This window comes from Botryllus schlosseri, chromosome 14, assembly GCF_051294905.1.
Source record: "Botryllus schlosseri isolate E-star chromosome 14, Bs_hap1, whole genome shotgun sequence".
NCBI classification, from domain to species: Eukaryota; Metazoa; Chordata; class Ascidiacea; order Stolidobranchia; family Styelidae; genus Botryllus; species Botryllus schlosseri.
Genome location: NC_137249.1, coordinates 5,822,282 through 5,849,470, shown reverse-complemented (window position 1 = coordinate 5,849,470; position 27,189 = coordinate 5,822,282). Strand labels below are relative to the sequence as shown.

Genomic DNA, 27,189 nt, shown 5'->3' with positions numbered 1-27,189 from the left:
CAATATCACCAGAGTTAAAAAGTGGGTTTAGGAAGACTTTAACTGGAAACTGAGCAGTCAACACAATGACTTGGAATCGGACTCGAGTCATAATACCATGACTCGGACTCGATCCTCTGTTCGCTGACTTGGACTCGGACTTGACTCGGTAGGAATTGAAAAAGACTCGACTTGACTCGAGTCAAAAACATAAAAGTGAGATTGACTTGTGACTCGGAGCCTTGTGACTTGGTTACAACCCTGCCATATTGAATTGTCAAGATTATTTTGTCTTAAAATTAAGACTGATTCAGCTTTATAAGACCATATTAAATTGTCAAAATTATTTTGTCTTAAAATTAAGACTGATCAAACTTTTTAAGACCATATTGAATTGTCGAGATTATTCGGTCTTGAAACTGAGACCAATAAACACTTAAAAGACAATTATAATTCAAGTAGTGGGTATCTAATGAACTACAAATCCAGGTATGTTATGCTTCCCTTCATGCAGAACCTAACAGTGACAAGACTACCCCCACAGCACTCGTAGTAATTTCATGCAATTTTTCTCTTGGCTTCAAGCGACAATGGTCTTATTTTCAAACAATTTCGGTCATAATTTTGAGACGAAAAATTCCTGTTAAGACCAATAAGTCTTTGAGACATTTTTTAATAAAAAGTCACTTTGAGAACATAAGACCAAATTTGTCTCATTATTTTTTGTAGTGTGCGAGCCCCATTCAATAGCGTTTGATTTCTAAGGTAAGGGGTTACAAAGGTGTTTGAGGAGTGGAATAGAACAACATCTGTAAATGTAATGCATAAAACTTAAGGTAGTGAATTTGCAGGTTTTACAGATTTTTTTGAGGTTTTGCAGGATGTGCATGGATAATAAATATAGTGAAAAAGAAAAACAATTTTTTTAATAGTAATAATTTCTTCAAAGTAGTTTGGGTCGTGGATATACTTCATTTGAGTATTGGTCGCAAGATATTACATACAGTTTAGCGGGTATTGTGTATAATTGAATTTGATTATAATCCATGATAAAGGTTTGTACTCGGGCAATACATTACCCGGTCATGCCTCACTTTTGCAATAGTTACTTTACGTTTTGAATGTATTATAGCATTTTGACAGCGTATTGTACTTGAATACCCACGCCTCGGATATTGTTTCAGTACCTAAACGTAACTGGATTTCAGTAGTATAGGCCTAATCTTTATCATAATAGATATGGGTATTTGAATACAATGAAGGTATATTTATATCGCAGATATTATGTTGTTATTAAAAGGGCTTTTAGTTCATATGTAATAGAAACTGGTTGAGTGTGAAATTCAATAGGCCCTATAATAGGTAGAGGTATGAACGGAATCTATCAAAGCATACAGTCACACTGATTACAAATTAAACTTTTATACCATCATTACGATAAGTGGAAACTATGGGTAATACACCTGACTTTGAGCAACATAGCACCAGTCCACATCAGTGCTTTGTACCCTAAGGTGATAGCGATCTAACATTAAGTTGTTTTTGTGTGGCCATATAGCAAGCTTATCAACCATAGAAAAACCGGAAAATTAATTTGATAGCGTGTCTTCATCCACATATCGATATTTCTCAACCTACTTAGCAAACCCTTCCTTTTCCAGACCATATTGGCATAATATTCTGGTTAGTTTAGTTCATTGGAGAAAATATGGCAAAAGTTACCATCGATAAAGATAATCCACCACTAGGTAAACCTTCTTGTTGATTTTCTTGGTATTCTTCCCTGTCAACATTACGCATCGTTTCAACAGCCGTACTTCTTCTTCACGAACATTCGAAGGAGCTAGCATTGGATATTGTTTCGGGAACTGTGACGTCTTTGGTGTTATCAAAGTAAGTAGCACTGCAATGGTTGCTTCTTGCTTGTGTTTGAAAGAGGTGGAGGTTATTAGGGAACTGAAGAGTGCTTTTGTGACCGCTGTTGGGATCAAGTCACTACCATAGAGTCGCAAGTCACTTCTAATCGATGCAGATCATGACTCGAGTCAGGTCTTTTAAATATTTTTCAAGTCAAGTAAATTTTCGCTGTCCTAGTATATCCACATAGGTGTGTAAGCCTAGGCCTTCCTATTTTTGTGTTCCGAATGACTGGTGAATTCATGTTTCAGGGACATCGAACTTACTGGCGATGTTGCAGTCTCTCGCCACATTGCTCGCTTGACAAAGTCAGAGTCGTCATTCTATGGGAACTCCATTCTGGATGCAGGAGAAATTGATCATTGGATCACCTTTACAACATCAGAACTTGCTGGATCTGGGAGCACTAAAGATGCCCTGCAACGTCTTGATGTTGCATTGAGCTTACGGACATTTTTAGTTGGAGAAACGGTTACTCTGGCCGATTTCGCTGTCTGGGGAGCCTTGCGAAGTGAGTCTATGTATCTTATTCATGTGTAATAGTTCATATGGCTTGACCATGGGCCTTCCATTACAGCCATTATTAGGTAATACCCAATACAGTGGACTTGAAAATGTATGCAGAGATCGTGATTACCAGTGAACTCGGCACATGGTGAATATGGCCCCACAAACTTGGCACTTGCTGAGTTTGGCGCTTCTTCGCTTTATGATCATGACCATCCAGTGTTTGCCATGACACCAACAAATGTTTCCCATGAATACTTCAAAATTTTTAAACGTCGAAATTGTTTTTTGCCTTTGGACAGACGGATTTTAGGGCTGGGGGAGGGGAATATTACGGTTGGGGAGGGGGGATGTTAGGGTTCGATATTAGGGTTGGGGGAGAGGGATATTAGGGTTGGATGTGGGTTGGGGTCCCTCACCCCAACCCTAATGTTGGGACACCCTAACCCACCTTCAACCCTAATATCCGCCCTCCCCAACCGCAAGGGCCGAATTCACCAAATGTCTAATTCACTGGCAGTGGCAACCGAGATCGTGACGCCTATTTGATAATGTTTCACCGGCAATGAATATCACTGCTTAAACATTAACTCTTGCGGCATTTACGATTTCTGTACTTGTGAACCCATACTTCAAGTACCACTATAGTCTGCAAAGAGTACACTTAGCGTTTTTACAATTTGAGATTCGAGGGATATATAATATAACCCAGTGGTTCCCAACCTTATTCGGTGTCGAGCCGCACGAATACACTCATTAGGTATAAAAAATATTATGAAGCATGAAACCACGTACCAACGAATAGCAACATTACCAAGAAAAAATACACAAACCAATTTAAAGTCCAGCTAGGCATTGCTTTTGAGCTTCAAAAAGTGTGTCAAAGCGAGGCGTAATTGCAGAGAATGCAGTACGCAGTAGGTGCTCGAGGTGGTCATCGGTCAATCGATTGCGATATTAACCATTTTGCTAAAAGGTGCTTCTCGTACATAAGTTGATCGCAATAGAGAATCGTTTTTTGGGCATTGGTTATCAAGTTGGGATACTTTCCCTCTGGAACTTGACTCCAACATTCAAGTAAGTCTTCTTGAGCTCGATATCTGACTGCATGTCTAGCAACTCAAGTTGACAATGACTAGGCGCAGTGGCACATTAACTGTAATAGGATTTAAAAATGTTTTCATCATGGGCAAAAATGCATTCATTCCGGGCAATTCCCTGCACAGACAACAGACACCCAAGACATGATGTCGGAACTCACCCCAGACATGATGTTCACACACACCCCAGAATCGATGTCCGAACACACCCTACTACTACTGCATTTCCACGTGCAAATGGAGTGTGCTCTTGAAACTGCAATTTCATCACTTTACAGTCTAAAAACCAAAATCAAACAGCTATGAACGAAGTCTCCTTGAAGCAAACTTTCATTTAAGATCCTATTTTCCAAAATATTTTAATATGTTTTTGAGCAATCCGCAGTCTAAATCGGGTAACGCCTGACTGATTTTAGACCATTTACCAAATTCTCCCTCAATTTAACCTTTGACCCTAACCTACAGGGCATTAAATTTCACTTGAAAATATAGACGATCAGAAAAGCTTCAAATAAATCCAAGTGCCGTATCTCAACAGTCGTCTAACATCTAGCTACACCTTCTTGAATATTGCATTGATAAAACCTGAAATGGCAGACCCTAAATGAGCAGAAAATTGTCAATTTTCAAAGTGACGTAACTTCTGACCCCAAAGTCGAATTTTCATGAAATAGAGTTCATTCTGTTTGGATTTAGCTCATCTGTGCGTGTACCAAATTTCAGGAGATTTGAAGAGGTAGTGGTGGGAACATCGGTTGTCTGTGTACGGAATTGCCCTTCCGTCAATGCAGCGGTTGAACTCATCAATAAAGTAGCTGATAAGCCTGTTGTATGCATCAAATGATCGGAGGTCGTTAGTAACGGAGTACTTCTACTTTTTGAAGTACTTGAAGTAGATTTTGCCTACTCACACTACTTTTTAAGTAGTTATGATTTTAGATTATTTCTACTTCTACTTGACAATTTTCAGTTTTGTAGGCAAAAATAAGCGCAGAATACCTACTTACTTACTTACTTGTGAACCACCACTCCTACTTCTACTTGAGTAGAAATTCCGGCGTTACTTCTACTTCTACTTTAGTAGCGACGGTGACTACTTTGACCACCTCTGCAAATGATCCATTGGTTTGCTGGTCAGATACCGTTGGAAAATTTGTTGTAACACCACCTGAACTTAAGTCTGGTGGTGAGCTGACCTAAATTTGAGTGCCCATCCGAACGCATTTGAGTGTGAGTAGACTTTTTGGCGTGAGTTGAGTGACGAGATCGTTGCTGAGTAGAGAATAACAACTCATCAGCAAAAGAATTTGTGTCCACCGTCCACCGTCAAACAAAGATAATTTTTGAATATGAATTTTTTTGTTTTGTTATAAATTGGTTTTTTAATATTTTTGTGGGATTTTCAAACGTCAATGGGAGCCGCGGTTAAGAATCACTGATATAACCCAACCCAAGGTTTATAGTCGACATCACTAGAATGGCATCTTTGAGATATTCAGTCACTCCCAGGGTGTGTCTATTAATGCTGGCGTCATTAATTTCAAGAAAACGTTGAATGGATGAAGCTGCTTCAGTCCGGTGACAAGTGCTGTCAAAATGTCCGACGCTGGTTCCAGTTTCTCCGTTCCAAAAAGGAGTTCAAGGCCGTTGAACAGCGAATTCCTACTACCAACTCGGTATATTTTTACTAATATTTTCCGAGTATCACGTCATCAATCCTTTGACGATCGACCCGCAGCTTGCGTGCTGATATAACGAAAACTTACAAGGAATTATCGACTTTCTTAGACGCCAACGAAATCAATGAAAGCGGAGGGAAAATTCATAGAATTGCCTGGCGCAGAAATGGGCAAAGTTGTGACAAGATTCCCTCCTGAAGCCAGTGGTTATTTGCATATTGGACATGCCAAAGCTGCCTTGCTCAATCAGCACTATCAGGTAGATTCACTTGAACTGTAACCCTAATCATTTTATGTTCCCTCTATCACTACAGTGATGAAAATATGATCACTGTTTCTAAGGGACAAATTATGTTTTTGTATAGATTGCGTTCAAGGGAAAGTTAATCATGCGTTTCGATGATACAAATCCTGCCAAGGAGAAGGCTGACTTTGAAAAGGTAAGTTATTATTTGACTTGCGGTGTTGAATGATCAGATATATGTATTTATGTGTTCTGACTAAGTCTCGCTGTCACTATGTGTCAAAAGTTTTTTATTTCAATATTCATCTGCTTATTACTTCCATTGTCATGTGCTTGATTTAAATAATATTATATCATTTATGTGTCCATTGCATACGGCTGTGCTGTCATAATACCGTCACTTTATAGAGTAGAATGGAGTGAAATTATATTCTAGTTTATTTTTTTCTTTTAAATATATGTTGGGTATATACTAGTGTGCAGGAATGCCTTTTCGATATCCTTGTTATGTGAAATCAAACTTATAGAACCATAGTGTGGAGGACTCAATTACATATTATTATAGTACTATTGCGTAATAAATAATATGTAATGATAACCTTTAACGTATCATGACATAATATGATCCTAGTGTCTTTATAATTTATTCAGGTTATCTTGGAAGACGTGAAAATGCTTGATATCACGCCTGACATGTTCACCTTTACCTCCAACCACTTCGAGAGGATCAAGGCTTGTGCCGAGAGATTGATCAAGTCTGGCGACGCCTACGTTGACAACACTGATGTCGACACAATGCGTGCCGAACGGGAGTCGAGAACTGCTTCCAAGAATAGAGACCTCGGTAAGACGTAGCTCTTGGAAGTTTTTTTTTTCAAGTTTTGAGGTAAACTATGATACCTTACTTGGCTATACAGACCTTGGTAGTGATATTTTCAAGATATCCAACAGTGCAGATTCAACACTGTATCTTTTCTTTCCTCACAAGATCCACAGGAATGTTTTGAATCTTAGGGCTGTTTTTATCATAATAATATGTTGTTCTATTGTTGCTGGACGATTGTACAGTGTGGAAGACTGAATGATCTTGAATCTTACAAAATCTTCTAGTGATTGATTACGTTGAACACTTCTCTTATTAATAACTTGTAAAAAGTTTCAACACAACACCCATCGGCAGTATAGAACTTCACTGTTGCTGCAAACGATATGAAGTGTGGTTATTTTTTGTGCCGTTTAAATTGAAGTTCGAGATTCACCGCTTCATCTTGCGATCAGGTGCTGCTGAAAACATGAAGCTTTGGGAAGAGATGGTGAAAGCCACCGAATCCGGGAAGTTGTGCGTTCTAAGAGCGAAGATCGACATGCAGTCTGACAACGGATGCATGCGAGACCCGACCATATACAGATGCAAAGCTGAGGCTCACCCAAGAACTGGAAATAAATACAAGTCAGTAATGGTTATGGTATTTATGTGTCGGAGAAATTTTTTTTTAGCTGTATTTGTAATATACTTATAATCCTGTTAGGATCTCTCAATCTGATATCTGAGCAAGGGAAAATATTTTGTTTACATGATCTGGATTAGTGCTCGGTGGAGTAGATCAGCCAGGGGTCTGGGGTTTGGAGATAAGCTTTCCCTAACAGCAAGTATAACAATGATACCGTGATTTAAAATTGTAAAGAAATCTCAATTTTATGGCTCGGTAACTTTGAATGCGAACAATTTTTGAAGTAGGCTAATGTTTAGTCTGGATCCAATCTTATTTTCAGATATGATCGGTTAGATGCGTGCACTTTTAAATGTGATGACAAAATTGTTATTTCTATATCCCAAGCCCAAGTATCGGATTTTGCAAAGCAGCATGGATCAATTTTGCAAATTCCATTAATCTCAAATATTGGACGAGCTTTATAACAAGATTTATTATTTCAGCGTTTATCCGACCTACGACTTTGCGTGTCCCATTGTGGACAGTGTGGAGGGTGTCACGCACGCTCTCAGAACCACGGAATACCACGACCGCGACGACCAATACTATTGGTTCATTAAAAAACTCGGGATGAGGAAGCCTTACATCTGGGAGTACAGGTAAATTTATTCCACAAATATTCCTTGCCAGACTCGGTAAGAAATATGATGGGTAAATTGCATCACCTATTGTGTAACGGATATTGTAAGTCAAGTTATGCTTCAAAACATGTCAATATAAAGTATTGTATTTGCATTGAAAGGCTTGAATTAATGTGACGCATCATCTGTGCTGTGATAAAATACGACTCTAAATTGCAACAGACGTTTCGGTGCTTTTTAGTTATACTTGGGGAAGAAACAATTTAGTGTTGAACAGAGTAAACATATATGATGTTTATATTTCATCATCTTTCCTGTGTCATTTACATCTGAGAAAAAAAGATGGCGTCAGGGCAATCCCGGGTTACTAGATAACTCTTTGAGTGATTGCGGCATTAGGGTGGAGTGAAAAATGGAAAATTTTGAATTTCAAAACAGACACTTGATATGTAGTGCTAAATTTAAAAAAAATAATTTCTAAAATAATTTTGGGCTCGTGCACCCTCTAGTGGTCGTGCAATTGCACCGAACGAGCCAAAAATAGCTAATTTTGCTATATATTGATTACCGCTTATGCTGGAAAGCTGGTTTTGGGCTTAAAAGATGCGGAAGCAACAAGTTTCTATCTCACTTCCACAGAACTTTGTCTTAAAAATGAACAGAAAAAAAGTTACAAGCAAATTATTGATTTTTAGGCTGTTTTTAGGTAAAATTAGGCACTGAAGCAGGCGCTATTATGCCACAAGCTTGTAGTGATTGATCTTATGACTGACAACTCTATATTAAAAGCACATAAATTGCAAATCCATATTGAAAACACAAAAACATCAATTCTATATTGAAAAAAGATATATTTCGAATATGGTTTCACTACCCGAGTATCAGTATGCACAAACTTTAAAATCTTGTTTCGTAATAAAGGATTTCATCTGCTTTCGGGACTTCAGTTTTTGTGTGATGAGGCCATCTCTACGTTCAAATGCCGACACATCGGCAATCGGCATATGCTTCGGTCACCACTTTAACGTCTCTTTCCACTGCCTGGTTGTGCCAAGGATGATTGATCCTTAATGGTGATGACCTTAGATTTTCCAGCTCGAGATATGAAAAGTTTTTGATTGCTGGTGGCTGTTTCGCATCTTTTAGATGCAAGTTGACCATTTGGTGGTATGATTTGGCCTTGATGTTTATAATTGGGAGTTTTAACAATCTGATTCTAGTGTCAACGTTGTTTTTAGGTTTTGGTTCATTAACATATCCTCCTTTTAAGTCGTCAATTGGAATCTGATATTCTGTTTGATCTGCTCATAGTTGTAGTCTTGCAAGTCTTCTGAGGCCTTCATCATCATCACCGAGCATTCCCAGATGTGCAAAACATGACTTTTGTTGTAGCAAAGATAGTGCAAGGTTACGAATTGTGTATTAGAAAGCTTTTGTAACATGGGAAACTATGTTGCAGAAGTTTTTAGCACCATCAACAATGGAATTGAGCCTTTTTATTTCAAACCATGACGGAAAATAAACCTCAATGCAGAATTGATCAAGATAGTTCAGATTGCTTGATGGATGACTCTGTTGCATATAGCAACTCAATATTCGGCATGTTCTATGTGGGACTGAATCATCCATAATTGTGACTTTTTATTTCAAACCATGACGGAAAATAAACCTCCATGCAGAATTGAGTAAGATAGTTCAGATTACCTGATGGATGACTCTGTCCCACATAGAAAATGCCAAATTTTGAGGTTCTATACATAGCATACATGTGAGACAGAGTCATCCATCAAGCAATCTGAACTATCTTGCTTAATTCTGCATGGAGTTTTATTTTCCATCATGGTTTGAAATAAAAAGTCACAATTCCATTGTTGATGGTGCTAAAACTTGTGCAACATAGTTTCCCATATTACAAAGCTTTCTGATACACGAATTCGCAACCTTGCACTACCTTTGCTACAACGAAAAGCATATCTTGCACATCCGAATAATGTTTTTGGGAATGCTCGGTGATGATGATGAAGGCCTCGGAAGACTTGCAAGATTACAACTATGAGCAGATCAAACAGAATACCAGATTCCAATTAGCGACTTTAAAGGAGGATATGTTAATGAAACGAAACCTAAAAACAACGTTGACACTAGAATCAGATTGTTTAAAATCCCAATTATAAACATCAAGGCCAAATCATACCACTAAATTGTCAACTTGAATCTAAAAGATATGGAACAGCCACCAGCAATCAAAAACTCGCCATGTCTCGAGATGGAAAATCTAAGGTCATCTCCTCAAACATCCCTGGCACAACCAGGCAGTGGAAAGAGGCGTTAAAGTGGTGACCAAAGCATCTACCCATGTGTCGGGATTTAACCGTCGAGATGGCTTAATCAGCGAAAAACTGAAGTCTCAAAAACAGATGAAATCCTTCAATACGAAACAAGATTTCAAAGTTTGTGCAGACTAGTACTCTGGTAGTGAAACCATCTTCGAAATATATCTTTTTTCAATATAGAATTGATGTTTTTGTGTTTTCAATATGAATTAGCAATTAATATGTTTCCAGTATGGAGTTGTCAGTCATAAGATCGATCACTACACGCTTTTGGCCTCGTACCCTGCTTCAGTGCGTAATTTTACCGAAAAATGGTCTAAAAATCAATAATTTGCTCGTAACTTTTTTTCTGTTCATTTTTAAGACGAAGTTCTGTGGAAGTGAGATAGAAACTTGTTGCTTCCGCATCTTTTGAGCCCAAAATCAGCTTTCTAGCGGAAGCGGTCATCAATATATAGCGAAATTAGCTATTTTTGGCTCGTTCGGTGCAATTGCACGACCACTAGAGGGTGCACGAGCCCAAAATTATTATAGAAATTATTTTTTTTAATTTGGCACCACATATTAAGTGTCCGTTTTGAAATTCAAAATTTTCCAATTTTCACTCCACCCTATTGCGGCATAGCCATTCAGGGTACATGGCAGGCAAGATCCCATGACCATGAGCGATATGCTATATATCAATCTGAATTAGTGTTTATAGATAATTACGCTCTGTTTCAATTCGACTACATTATGTGTAGCATTTAGAAGGTATTTTGTAAAAGGGTTTTTGACGTCACACTATCAAATAAGATACACGATGTACAGTGCGCAATGTGTGTGCCGATATTCACTGCCCTGCCCGAACGCTAAATGACAAAGTGCAAAACAAATTTCTCTTTCTCAGTCGTCTCAATCTGCAAAACACGGTGCTGAGCAAGAGAAAACTGACGTACATCGTCGACAATGGCTATGTAGACGGATGGTGAGGCGCAGACTTGCGTTTTCTGCCCTAAAAGCAGAGTTTACTGGTCCGTCGCATCTATTACAGGGACGACCCGCGGTTTCCGACAGTACGAGGCGTGCTGCGGCGAGGCATGACTGTGGAGGGCTTGAAATCGTTCATTATCGCGCAAGGATCGTCTAAATCTGTTGTGACAATGGAATGGGACAAGATTTGGGCCTTCAATAAAAAAGTGACTGCTTTTTAACAATGAGTTTTGTTATGAAATACTCCTTATTCATCCAACTCTCCTTAAAAGCTCCCTAATACACGAATTAACACAGATGTTGTGCATACGAATGGAACTTGTACAGTGTCAGTGTCATCAATGCCTGACAATGTCAGTGTCATCAATGCCTGACAATTTACAAGTGATCCCAACGGTATAAGTAACCTGTACAGAAGGCATTGCGTCTTCGCAATCTTTATATGGTGCGTTAACGCATAGCACTACCGGTCACTCGTAATTTTCCCGGAAGGAAAATGAGCCGTCGATAGCATGCGCTTGATTTATCATTCTTGTAATAGTCATTGGCATATAATTATCGTCTCCACGACCCCTAGTTTTGGGTACCCCTGAACTACTACTTCTGATCACGGTTTTCCGTTGGTATGTATCTCTATTCATGTTTCATCTCTATTCCTGTTTCTTGGTGTGGCATATAAAAACCTACCTATCCATCAATTCGTTCCAGGTTATTGATCCTGTCGCACCACGTTTTACGGCCTTAGAGCTGAACACTGTGGTTACCGTTAATATCCCGGACGCGAAAGAGGTGTGCGCCGAAGCCCAGAAACATCCCAAGGTAAGATTTTGTGTGACATAGTAGGGTATATCGCTGGATATTGACTGATCTGTGTGCTACCTGTTAAGAATCCGGACATCGGAAAAAAGACAATGTGGTACGGGCCGCGGGTGCTAGTAGAACGTGCTGACGCAGATGCGTTTGTGGAGGGTACCGATGTGACGTTTATCAATTGGGGTAATATCCGTATTGTGAAGATCAATCGCAACCCGACCACAAACCAGGTCAGTATTGAGACGGGTTGACTGCTATTCAGGCATTTACCTTGGTGATGGTAATAGTTAATAGTATATTGAATTGCATGATGGACATACCCTCCGGTTTTATACCATATACGCCTACATAACTTATGCTTTCAACATTAAATATCATCATATCAAGTTTCAATGGGTATTTGCCCTCATTCTTTTTGATTTCGTGGCATTGTTGGTAATACACTCTGGAAGGGAGTTGATATCTAGGAAATGTATTCTGTAATGAGCTTAGCTTCAGTAGCAGTGTACACCTGTTATCGTTACTCATACTTCTGGAAGGTGACCTGCATTTATTATATATCCCCTGGTGAATTTGGAACCTCAGGGGACTTCATTTGTGGTGTGCTCTGACTTTGCCACCATTTTTAGTTATATATTTTATACTGAAATCGTAAGGTAAAAACATAATTGTGTGCATGTATGTTTGTTCCTAGATTGAATCTGTCGACGCAAAGTTGAATTTGGACAATCGCGATTACCGAAAGACGCAGAAAGTGACCTGGTTGGCTAACGTCGACACGGCTTATCCCATACCTGTGACCTGTTTGCATTTCGAGAATATCATTTCCAAGCCGGTCCTCGGGAAGGACGATGATTTCAAAGACTACATCAATACCAATTCGAAGGTTTGTGCCTGGGTCATTAATGTTGGTCTAGCGCAAGGGTTGTCAATCTTTTTTTCCCGTCGCCTATTTAGCGGTTTGAAAAGGTTCTGTGGCTCACCTCTTAGCCTAGGGCAGGGGTTCTCAACCCGCGGCCCGCGGGCCGCATGCGGCCCGCAGACGTATATTTTGTGGCCCGCGACATCTTTCATTATAAACGCAATTACTAATGACACGGTATTGTTACTAATTAATTTAGATACTTAGCTCTTTTATCGCACCGTCTCTGTTTCGTTTGATTACTCATTCTTGAAGACAGTGGTTCTCAAACTGGGGGCGCGAAGGTGCGGTCAACTGAAAAAAAATTCGCGCTGCGCGCAATTTATCCCTAATTCACTGTTATTTCTCTGTGTATAGTCCGAATTTCATATTTGAGAATTCTCTGATCAACGGCTATAACCTTCCATGCCATCAAACTAGCCGTTTGTATTGCTAGCATTCTGGTTGCATTTTGTTATATGACGATAAGAGGGCACGAAATTTTTCCCTATCAAAAGGGGGGGGCGTGACTAAAAAATGTTTGAGAACCACTGCTTCAATGTGCTCTCATTTCTTGATATATGCTCGACTTCAGATTGTTATTGTTTTGAATCATTATTCGGCTGGACTCTGGTTCAAGAGAATCCCGCTTCTTAGTAGGCCTACACTTTTAAAGAGTGTTTGACTCACTGCGAACGGTTGTTGAGATTGCCGACGACGTTACAGACGCATCGTTTAAAATTGCTTCGAATATCGCTAAACCCAAGAAATCTGATATAAAAGGTGTGATTTCAATAAAATCGTAACATACTTTGCGAATATTTGCTGTTTCCGGAACTTAGCAGCAAGGACAACATCACCAGACAAATTTCGAAGATGCAATCGTCTGATTCAATCCTGACCAGACGAGTAACATCAATATCAGTCAATCTTTTATCGCCTGTTCTGAAACACGTTGCCGCGTAGACTACTTTTACGCAGCCTTGGATGAATCCACCGACATTGTATAACTAATTATCTGGTTGAATTTCATCAGACTGGACATATATGCAGAGAAGTACTGGCTGGGCAAACGTGGGGAGGGGACCAGCGAAAAATATCAACTTGACAAAGCTGACTTCTGTAACTATTGGTACAGTGCCCCAGGCATGAACGGAAAGGAGAAATGTTGATTGTTTTGCTCAGAAATGTCCCAAACCCCAGATTTCTTCTCATATCACTCAGAGCTCAATGTGATAATGGTCTCTGTAACGCAAAAGTTATAGTAATTTTATACTTGCTCGCCCACGCATTGGAACAAAGAGTTCGGCTCTCTGGTGGAAGGATTTGAAGTTGCATATACCGACTTGACAACGAATATAATGCACGCTTCATGAAGGGATTTACATCCGCCGCTAGAAGATACACATTCTCACAAGCAGCAGCTGCAAACTCACGAACGCTGTTCATTATTACTTTACAATGCATAGAAATGTACTAAATGCCGGTATACGACTGGTAAATCGGCTACAATAGCCTAAATTTAATAGTAGCCCATGAATGCAAGGTAACATAGTTCTGCGGCCCGCAGCGTCTTTTGCTGTTGAAATGCGGCCCGTTATACAAGGAAAGTTGAGAACCCCTGGCCTAGGGTCATAGTCTTGCTCAATGCACGGTAATTATCGATGCCAATATACCTCGTTTCTCTAAAAAACGTCCAACGAAATAATTTTAGGCTTCCTTCGAGCTCCGCCGCAATTAGAGTAGTTTAGGGTCCGGCAGTTACGGCAATAGTAGCCCATATAACTCTTGTGTACATTTTACACCGCTGTTCCATGCACGCCTCGAATCGCAATGATCTAACGCCGTTTCCCCGTCCCATTTTCGACATGTACATTGTGACTCCATACGTGTCACGGTCTCTTGTAACTAGCCTATGTCGATTTCGATAATATGAGCTTATAACACAACAAATATAACTAAACTTTTACTAAATCCACAATTATCCTAATAGCTCCGTGGCCCACGACAAAATGCCCCCATGGCACTGGTGGAGAACCCTTGGAGCGTCTGTTTCTAATTCTGCATCCTATCTGTCTTGCACACTAGCGCATCCTTTTCTGGTCGCTACATTTGTTGTTTTGCTGTGTACTTCTTAGACAGCAGTATTATCATCAACCAAACAACTTGACCCACTTCAAGTTTGGTACGGCACTGTTGTAAAATGGTACTTTCAAAGTTAAGCACTATATTCTCCCAATTATTCTCCCAATTTTCCATTGTGAGTGACCTGAAAACAGCTACAGAACTTATGCGGAGGGTGGAATCTTCCGGGTAATCACTTGTAGTATAAGTATGCTACTTTTTGCTGGTATTTATCAAGTTTACGTTTGGTTTCATTGGGTTTAGAGTTATGCTTTCAATAATATCATTATTCAGAGAGAAATATCAATGATTGGCGACCCGGTCCTTTCCTCTTTGAAAGCCGGCGACATCATCCAACTCCAACGCAAAGGATTTTACCGATGCGACTCGCCATACGAGAAGCCCAGGTAACTAGGAACTATGTTGCACAGGCTGCAGCTATTCGTGGAACAACGTTTCTGTCAAGTAGGCACGAACCTCATAATCGCAATGGTCACAAAGCGCTACGAAGTAGTCGTGGTTGATAGGAGATTGGTAGGGATGATGTGTAAGTGGCAATATTTTCCTTGTGCCTACAAAACGGATATCTATTTGAACTCGTCATCACTGTTATTATATGATAATGGGTAGGGCTGGGCACAACAACTCGAGTCTGAATCGAGTATTAATTTTAATGATTCGAGTGGAGTAGTAAAAGACAAATTTTCGAGTACTGAAATTATACTCTCCTCGCAACTGAAAGTTATTACTAACGAAAATTGTAGTTTTGATACTATTTTCCACTGAGGAAGCCTTGAAACCTTGATCGGCCGTGTTGCAGTATACGAGACATAGTGCAAAGCTACGAACGTTACTGGAAATAACACATTTCCGAAGTCATGATCAACACACAACATTGTCAAGAAGTGCAATGAAATCGATATGGTCGAAAAAATACCGAAGCATCTTTGAAGTGACGGATAACAGGCGTTATGTTATTTGTGGTGGCATAAAAGGTACATATTTGAACGTTGACATTGTACATTCTGTTGTGTCGTCATAATGAGTGATACTCGACTCGAAGCGTAATACGTAATTCAGAATCGAATCACTCAGGTACTCGATTTTGTTCAGCTCTAATAATAGGAGGTACTCGAATACCCAATTTGACTCGGAATGGAATCACACTGGTACTCGATTTCGCCCACTGAGAACTCTTGCTTGGAGAGATTGATTGGGATTTAGTCGATTTGCTTTTCAGCGTCCACACGTCTGTCAGTGTACCGTGCGTTTTGATCCACATTCCCGACGGGCACACCAAGGAAATGCCGACGTCCGGCATGAAGGACAGCAGCAAAGGAAAATCGGCGAAATCCGGTAAAGGCAAGGGCAAAGATTCGCCCTCTCCAAAACAAAGTCAAGGTCGGCATTGTTGAGAGTTGAACAACTAGAAAATTTTCAACTTTTCCAAATTAGATTATAATTAGAATTACTGGAAGCTTGGAAATTGAAATGTATTCCAAATTAAGAAGAGATTGCAACAACCATCAAGTTCATTCACATCAAATAAGGGTTTATTCTCAAATCATGAGAATGTAGCATTTTAAGGAAAACCAGGAATTAGAATGAGAATTGAAATTAGAGCATTGAAACATTTCATAATTTAGATTAGAAGCATTTCGCTCGGATTGCATATTTGAATAATTCGTTATCAGGTCTGGGTCTTTCTTGCAGAAAAATCAGCTCCAGATAGTCAGGAGGCTGTGAAATTGTACGAAGCTGTCGCCAAACAAGGCGATGTCGTCCGCGAATTGAAGACAAAGAAAGCCGATAAAGTAAGCGATGGTGTCGCGCTGCAGTGAAGTATCACTTACGGCGGTTTAAAATGCGTTTGTTGGTTTTAAGCGTGGAGTGCCTGGGCTATGTATGGATCGCACTGCTGGCTTGTCATTTTTAAACTTGGATGTTCACAAGGGCGGGAGTGCGTTATTGTCTGATGCAAGTCTCCGTCGCTTTGAGTGTAGAATGTTAGGGTGAAATTTGTATTACACTACTGGCTTTTCATGCCTTACTTGAGATGTCAAATTAAGATTGTACTACAGTCTTGTCCTCTGGATGTTTTCCTGGGTGGAAGCATATTTTGTGATGCAATTCTCCGTCGGTTTGAGTGTTTTATGTCTCAGTCTGATTTTGGATTGTGCTGCCGGCTTGTCATTTCTAAATTTAGATGTTGGTCAGGGTGTAAGTATATTTTCCGATGCAAGACGAGTAGTAAATTACTGTTCAAACATTGCCGAACACGTGTATAAACAGCTGACGGCGAATGTTACGATGTATTGCCATTCTTCTATGCTATCCATAGTCTGATCTGAATTTGAATCCAACAGAAAAGTAATTGACTTTGCAGCTCGGTAAATTAGATGTCAGGAAATTACTTATAATGTGGTTCGAGGATGAGAATATTAGTTCGCAGTCAGACAGAGAACATTTTCTTTCCCTGTAGAGTACTCGGAAACTTAACAAGTTTTGTGTCCATTGCTCAACATAAAACTGTAAACTTATGTTGGTGGTATCAAATATCAGGTTTTATTGCTGGTGTTGCAAGTGTCGGCGACAAATTGGCTATTCTAATGATGTGCATTATGTTCATTGTTCATATCAATAGCAAGGTTCTTTCCCCGGGTGGAAACGCGAGTTCCTTTCAGACACACTATTAATTAGCCTGCAGATGTGGCACTATTTCGTGGCACATCATTTCAAATTTGCCATCATAGCCTGAAGGCAAAAAGTGATGTTACAGCGTGATATGGTTGAGTAGCATTTAGCTCTAGCCGTATTTGCACATTTGTTATGGTCAGCAAAATGCTGAGACTGTGTCTTGATTTCCGGATATTTTCAGTTGCTAGCATCAAAATATTCTGTTTTGGTTAAATTTGTGATGACAGGACTTGTGTCGAGTGCCGCTGAAATGTTTACCTTGTAGGCTGAAGTGGATGCCGCTGTGAAGAAGCTTCTGGAGTTAAAAGCTTCGTACAAATCTGTAGCCGGCAAGGACTATAAACCTGGAATGTCTGTGGCTAGTTCGGGACAGACGGGGGCCGACGAGGCTTTGTTCAAGAGGGTAGAACAGCAGGGTGATGAAGTCAGGAAATTGAAAACTGCTGGGGGATCAAAAGTGAGTCCTCGTTCTTGCATTTTGTTCCTTGTTAACAGGTGTGAGGAATGAGCGTTTCCAACTGTTATGTGGGTTGCAACAAACATTGTATTTTTCTTGCCAAATTTATTCCGTTGTAAGCCTTTTGACTGACTTTCATCGAAAGAGAACGTCAGTGAATGTGGTTAATCGAATTTGAAATAGAAAAATAATTTTTTATAATGACACTGACTTGTAAGCAGTCGCTCAAACGGGATTAACAACGCACAAGAAACGGTGTACCAGAGACAAATTTAGTTATGAAAATGATCGAATAACGAAAAAACAGTACTGAAATATTACCATACCATTGTATAGATGTGGTCTTTCTCTGAAGAAATATACCCAGAGTATGAAGATACTCCTTCATTTTCTATACTCACGAATATTTCATTAGCGTAGTGTTATTATTGTGTCATTTTCATAGCCAAATTTGATTCCCTTGTACTGTTACCTATGTGTTGCTGAATGCCGTTAGCGGGTCTCTCTTTACTTGTCAATATTATTTCACAACAACAAAATTCATTCTTTTTTTCAAATTTGGTCAAGCACATGACTGAAGTTCTCTCCTGATGAGAGTCTGCCGTGAAGCTTGAGAGTGAATAAAAGAAATTTGGCAATGTGATTAGATCGTTTGTTGCGGTATTGAAGTTACAGTTGAATAGATCAATAGTATACTCGTATTGAAACGAACCCTAATATTTTCGGCTGACACTCGTCAGGGGTAATCGTCAGCGACTAGTAGAGAGTGAAAAAGAATCAACAATCGTATCACAAAATATGACGTCACCAGCATTTAAATATGAACATACAATTCAATTGTATATCCTGTTTATCATGTTTTGCTCGATTCTATCAGGAGGACATCGATAAAGCTGTGAAAACGCTCCTCGAATTGAAAGCGGAATACAAAAAGAAGACTGGCGTCGACTACAAACCAGCCAAAGCCCCAGCGAAGGCCGGCTCGAACGACAAAAAGGCGCCAAAGTCCAAAAAAGTACTCGTGAATTTATTCTTTGTTGTTTTATGACACAATTAACGGTTGTATCCGCGCTGTTTTGTTGCAGGAAGTCAAGAAGGAAGTGGTCGTGGATTCTCCAGAGTCTCAGCAGCTCTTCAGTAAGGTGACCGCTCAAGGCGACGCCGTTCGTAAACTGAAACAGAACAAAGCCACCAAAGAGGAGGTCGACGCCGCAGTTAAGGCGAGACAATACGACAATATATACATGTTTCGTTACAGTGAGAGGTTGTCGAATTAGTCATCATAGAAGTAATGTAAATTTCTATATGAGAACAAGTAAAAGTAGCAATTTCCAAGTAGGTAAAAAAGCAAGTATTCTAGGCCTAGTTTTTCCTAAAATATTGGAAACTATAGAAGGAAAAGTAGTCACAAATCACAACCCCTCTAGTAAGCTGTGCATTGCGCAAGTAGACAAATCCTACTTCAGCACTCCGAAAAAGTAGAAACACGGTACTTCGTTACCCGCCACCTCTTGTTATAATATAACGTAATATAGACATTAAAATTTATACGCTTCTGAATCTGTGGCATCATGTCAGGGTTGTAATGACTCGAGTGCGACTTGAGTGGCGATATTTTGGTGACTCGCCTTGACTCATTTTTTCGAATGCTTAAAATGACTCGACTCTAAGTCTAGTCAATCTTTGTATTGACTCGACTTGTACTCGAGTCATTGTGCATGACTCAAACCAAGTTATGTGGCTCAAGACTAGGACGGCCAAGACAGACATTTCATTGTAACTTTGAAGAATAGTAAAGTTACCTCATTATTGGTATTTCGTCTATCAGTCCTGATACTTGGAAAATAGGGCCAGAAATGGTTAAGACTGAGGAAAATTACCATATTATGAATGCCACTCGTTCTATAGGCCTATCAAGCGAGCAGAGCTGGAAAATGTGGGTTGAACCGTAGTGAACTGAAAACTGACCAGTGAACATAATGACTCGGACTCAAGTCAAAACACTTTGACTTGAACTCGACCCTCTACTAGCTGCCTTGGACTCGGTGTTGAATTGAAAATGGTTCAGTACTTAAATTCTCACACAGCAGAGTATATAATGGCAGAGCTGATATCACAATGAGTAATCATCGTTTTCAACAAGGATAACGCAGCATTGTAACATTCTTTACAATCGATGAAATATTGCAATATTTGGCGCCATTCTTCTAAAACTCCGGAATCGCCGACAGATTTTATTGGAGCTCAAAGCCGAGTACAAGAAAGTATCCGGGCGAGACTACAAGCCGGAAAGCGGTGGCGGACGGGGTGACGCGAAATCGAAAAAAGAACCCAAAAAAGCGGAAGTCAAACCGAAAGAAGACGATGCTGATGCTGGGGCGAAAAAACAGACCAGGTAAGTTTTTTTTGGGTTTGCGTTTGCCTCTGTTACGATATGGTAATCTTTCCTGCCCCGATGTGCAGGCTCGGTCTGGAAGCGTCCAAATCCGGCGACCTTCCCGACTGGTACTCGCAGGTGATTACAAAATCGGAAATGATCGAATACTACGACGTTAGCGGGTGTTACATCCTGCGGCCATGGTCGTACGGGATTTGGGAAAGAATCAAGGTGAGCCATTGTGTTGGTAGCCAGGTACCTCAACCGTCTACAACACGAGTTCTGAAATTGGGATTCGCAGACTAGTTTTAAGCGGTCAACAGCCAATGTTGTCCTATATTTAGAAGTTTTATTTATTTATAAGATTTATAACTTGTTGTGCGTGACTGGTGCTGGCGGAAGTGTTCAATTTTTTATTTTATTTGTATGTTGCTTAATTTTTTTGTCTGTCTTCAACTAGTCCGTCTTCAACTAGTCCGTATTCCGATGAGAAACAACTGGTGAAAGTGATGACTTCTATTTGATCAGTAGGGCGATTATTTTTTACCTAAAAACGAATGATTTTGCTCCAAAAAATGAAAATTTTGACATTTTGTGACATGAAAAAACTAAATTTTGCCTTCAAGTATTTAAATTAGGCATTGTTGCATATAATGTTAGAATTATAGTATTATTCTACCTTTCTGTATGAAGTAGCTTGGCGAGTAGAGAAATAACATTCAACACTCAACAGCAGCAGTTTTTTGCTGGCAACATTGAAGTTCAGTGCATACATACAGACATCGAACTCGTTAGACCGCAACCCAAATCTGGGTTTTATTAACATCTCGCTATCAGGCCATACTTTGCGGATCATCACGCCATGTCAACTTAATTCGTTTCATTCGATAGTTTATGACATTAAGTAGACAACGGACATTGACATTGAGTAGACAACGGACCATCTACAACAGTAGTCTTATAAAGTAGGATCAAAGTGTGAAATTTCAAATAAAAAGTTCACCAACAGTGTAACCTCTATGACACCGGCAAAATGCAGTTGCAAATAAATTTTGACTTTGTGAACAATTTTGACAAAAGCAGCTTACGATATCCAATTTTTTTCGTCTGGCCCGCAGGAATTTTTCGATACCGGCATCAAAAAACTGGGTGTCGAAAACTGCTACTTTCCGATATTCGTCTCGCAATCTGCGCTCGAGCGCGAAAAGGAACACATTGCCGATTTCGCACCCGAGGTACGTGTTCTGCGGCTTTCTGGATTTGTTCCTCACTGAACGGGTTTGACTCTCTCTCTCTCTCTCTCTCTCTCTCCTTGCGAAGGTGGCGTGGGTGACAAAGTCGGGGCAGTCCGAGCTCGCCGAACCCATAGCGATCCGTCCCACGTCGGAAACAGTCATGTATCCCGCGTATGCCAAATGGGTTCAGTCTCACAGGGACCTGCCGTTGCGATACAATCAATGGTGCAATGTTGTGGTGAGAGATTACTATCTGTACCTAAATAGGTGTCTGGCGGTACTAAACTTGAATGTTGCTCTCAAGACTACATTCATTGCAGTATGCTACAATATAATTCAACACAGTAGATAAGTCTCTCCGTGTACTGCATAATTTTAAATCTCACTAGATTTCCTAGTCATGGTTATTCCATAGTTACCGCCTTACCAGAACAGCTGACTTCGTCAAGCGCTATTTTTAATTACATTGTTGTGTCATACTTTGCTAAACTAGTTCTCATTTGAATCTCTTTTTGTATGCTTGTCATTGTACTGTTACCTCTTGATAAGGGGCACATGAAAAGTTTTCGTAATTAAATAATATTAACACTATAAACAGTGAATGCCGTCATGAAAGCGATTTTCTGTCCTACTTAGTAGATTTTCTAATGCCGAGTGTGTTATTTTATTGCTCTTGCATTGCGTTTTCGTAGCGCCCTTTTCGATTTGTGATGTAATATGACGACATGGAAAATTCATGGTTGAAGATGTATTCAATTACTGATGACGGAATGTATAGTATATTCTGCATATAACTCTCTAACGCTGACTTTTTGATGTCTTTTACGCAGCGGTGGGAATTCAAGCATCCGCAGCCATTCTTGAGAACTAGAGAATTTTTATGGCAAGAAGGCCACAGCGCGTTTGCGACAAAGCCGGAAGCCGAAGAAGAGGTGGGTGGTTGTGTCGGGCGCGGTGATTCGTGTACTCGATTCCGATCCGAATATTTATTTTAATGATTGAAGTTCAGTAGGGAGAGACGATATTTTCGAGCGCTTGAATCATTGTTTTTGTGATTTTTTTTCCTGTTGTGGTAGCCTTAAAGCCTTGATCAGTTGGATTTCATCCAAAACATGAAGCACAAATCTATGCTTTTCAGTAGAAACCGCATTTCTGTGGAAGTAGTCAACCCGCGCCATTGTCTCAAAGCGTTGTGAAATTGGTGTGTTTGAAATGTATTACTGTAGTTGTCTTGAAGATAATTAATTCGAACTTTCGAAATCAGCCATCTTGTTATACTGTCGTAATGAGAGATGATAATCAAATACTCGACAAGATACTGCATAGCCCAAGTGCTAACCCCATGCACTTTTACATATCGCTATGTTCACATTGTGGTTTTGAATGCTATTATTGGTTGTTACTTATGCCTCATCAGCCTTTGAGCTCCAATAGTTTACCTGCAGTACTGCGTTGTTTTCATTGAATCATCGTGGCAGAGCTTCTGAAGCTATTGAGAAAAGCTGTGTTCAGGAGTTTTGGGTGTTGTGCCCGGCGTTCTAGCTAAGACCGTGTCCGTACAGGTCAATCACGGATTCATTTCTGCTCTCCAGGTCCTTCAGATATTGGAACTTTACGCTCAAGTTTACGAAGACCTACTCGCCATTCCTGTCGTTCGGGGCAGGAAAACCGAGAAAGAGAAATTTGCGGGCGGAGACTACACGACCACTGTCGAGGCTTTTATATCTGCCAGCGGTAGAGCGATTCAGGTGATGTACGGATTATTACCATGCTTTACTCTGAATAATATCATGGTGCCGCCGAGCTAGTGCATTGTATATACCTTTGATTCTGTGCATCTGTCCAAGTATGATATCCTATAATATGGACCAAGGGATGCAAGGGCCATGAAAGCCAGATGCAATACACAAAGATCATAGATCATACACTTTTGACTTGAACTACCACAATGCATAAAAATGTACCGGTACACAAAACACATCATAGTCTTTTTACTTCTGCGATGGCTTTGTATGTTAACCAGAAAATGGTCAACCAGATACACCGTAACATCCGTGCTGTTCATATTCTCGACGCTTGCGTTTCTCAAAGCTTCAACTCGACTGCTTTTATTCAGGGCGCTACTTCGCATCATTTGGGCCAAAATTTCTCCAAAATGTTTGACATCAGTTTTGAAGACCCGAATCAGGTATGTGATGTGGTGTCGTCTCAAAATGCGATCGGTAAGATTTATAACTTCGTTATTGAGTGAATATGCTTGATTTTCCATAATAATCAACAGACTTTTATATACGTACGTTCATGCCATGTGAAATTGTTTCCACACATGCTTTGGACCCGTTGTAAATATCAATCGCATACAGGTTGGCCAAAAAGAATTTGCCTATCAAAATTCGTGGGGGCTGACAACGCGCACTATCGGAGTTATGGTGATGGTACACGGCGATGATAAAGGTTTGGTGCTACCGCCAAGAGTCGCGAATTTACAGGTGAGCAGATGCACTTCATATGCGCTATCTTTGCAGTTGAGTTTTGATATTTTTTGCGACTCATGCATCAAAACATATATTGCCAAAATATCAACGGCGTTACCGATAGCATTAAATCACTAGTAATCCTAGTAGGCCAGGGTAGGATGTTAGATTTGTTGAACTTACTTTGTTGTTTCGATATCGTCCTGAGGATTGTGCATTGTGTGTCCCGAGCGTATGAAAGTAATAGTACGACAGATCATGATTATGATTCCAAGCTCGTCAGATTTGGATCGATCTAGCATGAAATGACCAGAAGACTAGACTAAACAGGACTGGACTGAAGGTGAACTATGAGTTACGCTATGACCATGACCAACTGTATTACTGTATCCTGATACCTTTGTCAGATCAAAATCTTGACCACCCGAGAAGCAAAAATCATTTGGCTCGATCCCAATCAAATCTGCGGCATTTGCATCGGGCAACCTGTGACTCAATTAGAACTCTTCACCAAGTCTTGGGTGCTATAGTTTTCTTCGTCGTCAATGCCCAGCTTGATTAGTTGCCAGTTTTCCACACCCTCAACCAGGGCTCCTGTAACTTGATATTTTTTAATGCAGGCTGTTGTGGTTCCATGCGGTCTGTCTGTGAGTCTGTCCAACGCGGATCGCGACGCGCTGTACGATCAGTGCGGCGTATACGTGAAGAAACTCAATGCCGCTAACATCAGATCAAAGGCGGACTTGAGAGATAATTATTCCCCCGGTTGGAAGTTTAATCATTGGGAGTTGAAGGTCAGTGCTACGCACCTTATTGTATATCTGTTATCATAGTTATCATAATCCTCATTCAACGTTTCCTGTCCATCAGTGCTGTATCTCACGGTTGTTGATATTTAATAATTGCTAATTCAATTCCTGTTCTGGATTGAGATTCGAGTTCAAACACAGTTCAGAAGTGATTTCGTACCATGTCCAAGTCGGCGAGACTAAATCGGATAAATGATTGAAATTATCTTGCGTTGCTTTCGAATTGGAAGATACTTTACATTTCGTATATAATCTAACCAAAATCTTCAAATCCTTCTTTTTTAAATCTAAATCTACGCTCATCTCTGTACATGGCTGTCGATAAGCAAGCTCTTCTCACGATTGACACATTGCTAGTTTATTGTCCGGCAATTTCGGCAGGGAGTGCCTATTCGAATCGAAATCGGACCGCGGGACTTGAAGCAAGGGGTCTTCGTTCTCGTTAGGAGGGATACGGGTGAAAAGACGACCGTAAAGTTGGACGATTTGATATCGACCGTTGAAGATAAACTGGAAGCCATTCAGGCCTCGCTGAAAGTATACTTCAGATTATGTTTCATTACTTTGTGTCATTATGTGTATTTTGTTTATCTGAATATTTTCCGTTTCAAATCCAACTCCGAATCTGGTAATGACTGAAGTACATTCAAAACTCGAAAGAAAATTGGAAACGATAGGAAATTTCATGTCTCCATCCAAATCCTGACTTATAACAGTTCCAGGAATCCTAGTCTAATTCAAGTCCATACACGCCTGTAAAAGCTGTTCTGACAAAACAGTATTTTTCTGGCGAATGTGAAAGATCTGTTCATGGCCCTTCTGAGAAAAAAATGATATAAATCAGAGGTGTCAAACATACGGCCCGTGAAGCAATTCTGCGTCAATGAAAAATGCTTGTATTATCCAGCACATTTGTAACAAATGTGGAGATATTTTAGAATAAATATTCCCATTCAGTAATTCCTCCATACAGCAAATGTCGAGCATGTTCATTGCTTATGGGCCACAATATAACCACCTGACCGCGGCATTGTGGTTTCACACTAGTAGCGACTGGCAACAAGTCATTATCCCCACTGTTTTAGCGCTTCGTAACTGTATTATTTTTGTCAATTGCATTGCGAATATTAATGCTAGAATAAAACCGCTATGATTCGTGTATTATGTTTATATTCGTTCTATAATGAAGTATTCCAGTGAGAAGCAATGACATGAGGTAATATTTTGAAATCAGTTGACTGGTCCGGCCCGCGAGCGATTTTAAGGCTTGAATCTGGCCCACGAGGCAATTTGAGCTGGATACACCGCTGATATAAACCATTCCAATTTCAGGCCAAAGCTGTGAAAGAGCTGGAAGATAGTATGGTGGTCGCCGATACTTGGGACGAATTTCTGAAACATCTAGACAATCGAAAGGTAGTCATCAGTTTCCTTTATGTATGGGCCTGCAATGGCCTGCATAAATGCAGATTTGGGACATCCGTACAAGCAAATGACTGATAAATCTGTACAAGTTTATTTCACTATTCATAGCTCACAAATAACACTAAATACTGTTATTCCGGTAAAATTTAATATGCAATAATATGCAAATCTTTGTAATTTCATCTTGCATTTAGATAACTAATTTGTAGAATTTTCAATATATTAGTCTTATTTTTATTCACGTTATATTTCAGATCATCCAAGCTCCATTCTGTGGGGAAATCGAATGGGAAGATTGGATCAAGAAGAACAGTGCCAGGTACAGAAAGACGTATCTTTTAATTACCGATGTATTTTTGGAAAATAATCCTCCACTGTGAGTCCCACATCATTTCTGTGCATTTTGTATCAATCATTGCTGCACATCGATTTTGATATCTCTCAAATTAGTTACCGTGGAATGAGTTACTACTCGGAGTACTCCAATGAGTTGTAAAGATTTCAAACATTATTTGATGATTATAAACTTCTCATCGTTTTCCTTGGAGAATTTTGACAACAGCTAGATAGCAAAAGGGATCAATAGTATTTAGATTTACATTTTAGAACGGTAGCTATTCGCATTGATATCTTGCCTGTTATTATGATTGCTTGGTCAGCATTTATGATTCTTTCGATGCCTCGTAATCACAACCAATAAAATAGTCTACTAATACTGATAACAATCAACTCAACTCGTTTCTCCCACTCCTGTCCTATCTTACACCTCCCTCTGCTTTTTATAGGGATCAAGACCTGGAGCCTGGTGCTCCATCGATGGGCGCCAAAAGCTTATGCATACCGTTCAAACCACTGAAGGAGCTCAAAGAGGGTCAGAAGTGCATTACTCCAAGTGGCAAACCAGCGAAATTCTACTGTCTCTTCGGCCGCAGCTATTAGTAATTGATTTTATGCACTTCGAAACGAATTTGGTCTAAAAGGATTCTTCCAAGCGAATATTCTACATTATCTGTTTGTGGGAAGTCTAATCTATATTGTTCAGTCAGTGACTCAGTCAGATTTATTTTCTCCA

General features: G+C 39.9%; 1 protein-coding gene across 1 annotated transcript; it reads left to right on the top strand.

Moving 5' to 3' along the window:
* The first annotated feature begins 1,592 nt into the window (after positions 1-1,592).
* On the top strand, positions 1,593-27,125 carry LOC145456077 (bifunctional glutamate/proline--tRNA ligase-like). Its single transcript, XM_080334114.1, has 33 exons — positions 1,593-1,727; positions 1,791-1,872; positions 2,148-2,407; positions 5,049-5,179; positions 5,292-5,441; positions 5,548-5,622; positions 6,078-6,270; positions 6,705-6,876; positions 7,363-7,518; positions 10,723-10,800; positions 10,867-11,011; positions 11,514-11,624; positions 11,693-11,848; positions 12,313-12,504; positions 14,938-15,050; positions 15,884-16,044; positions 16,357-16,457; positions 17,606-17,797; positions 18,675-18,812; positions 18,883-19,017; positions 20,029-20,192; positions 20,261-20,405; positions 21,293-21,409; positions 21,495-21,647; positions 22,240-22,341; positions 23,002-23,157; positions 23,526-23,597; positions 23,773-23,898; positions 24,504-24,677; positions 25,074-25,229; positions 26,025-26,108; positions 26,372-26,436; positions 26,903-27,125. Exons 1-33 carry the CDS (start codon positions 1,688-1,690, stop codon positions 27,054-27,056), a joined length of 4,449 nt encoding a protein of 1,482 aa, XP_080190240.1. The 5' UTR covers positions 1,593-1,687; the 3' UTR covers positions 27,057-27,125.
* Positions 27,126-27,189: the final 64 nt, after the last annotated feature.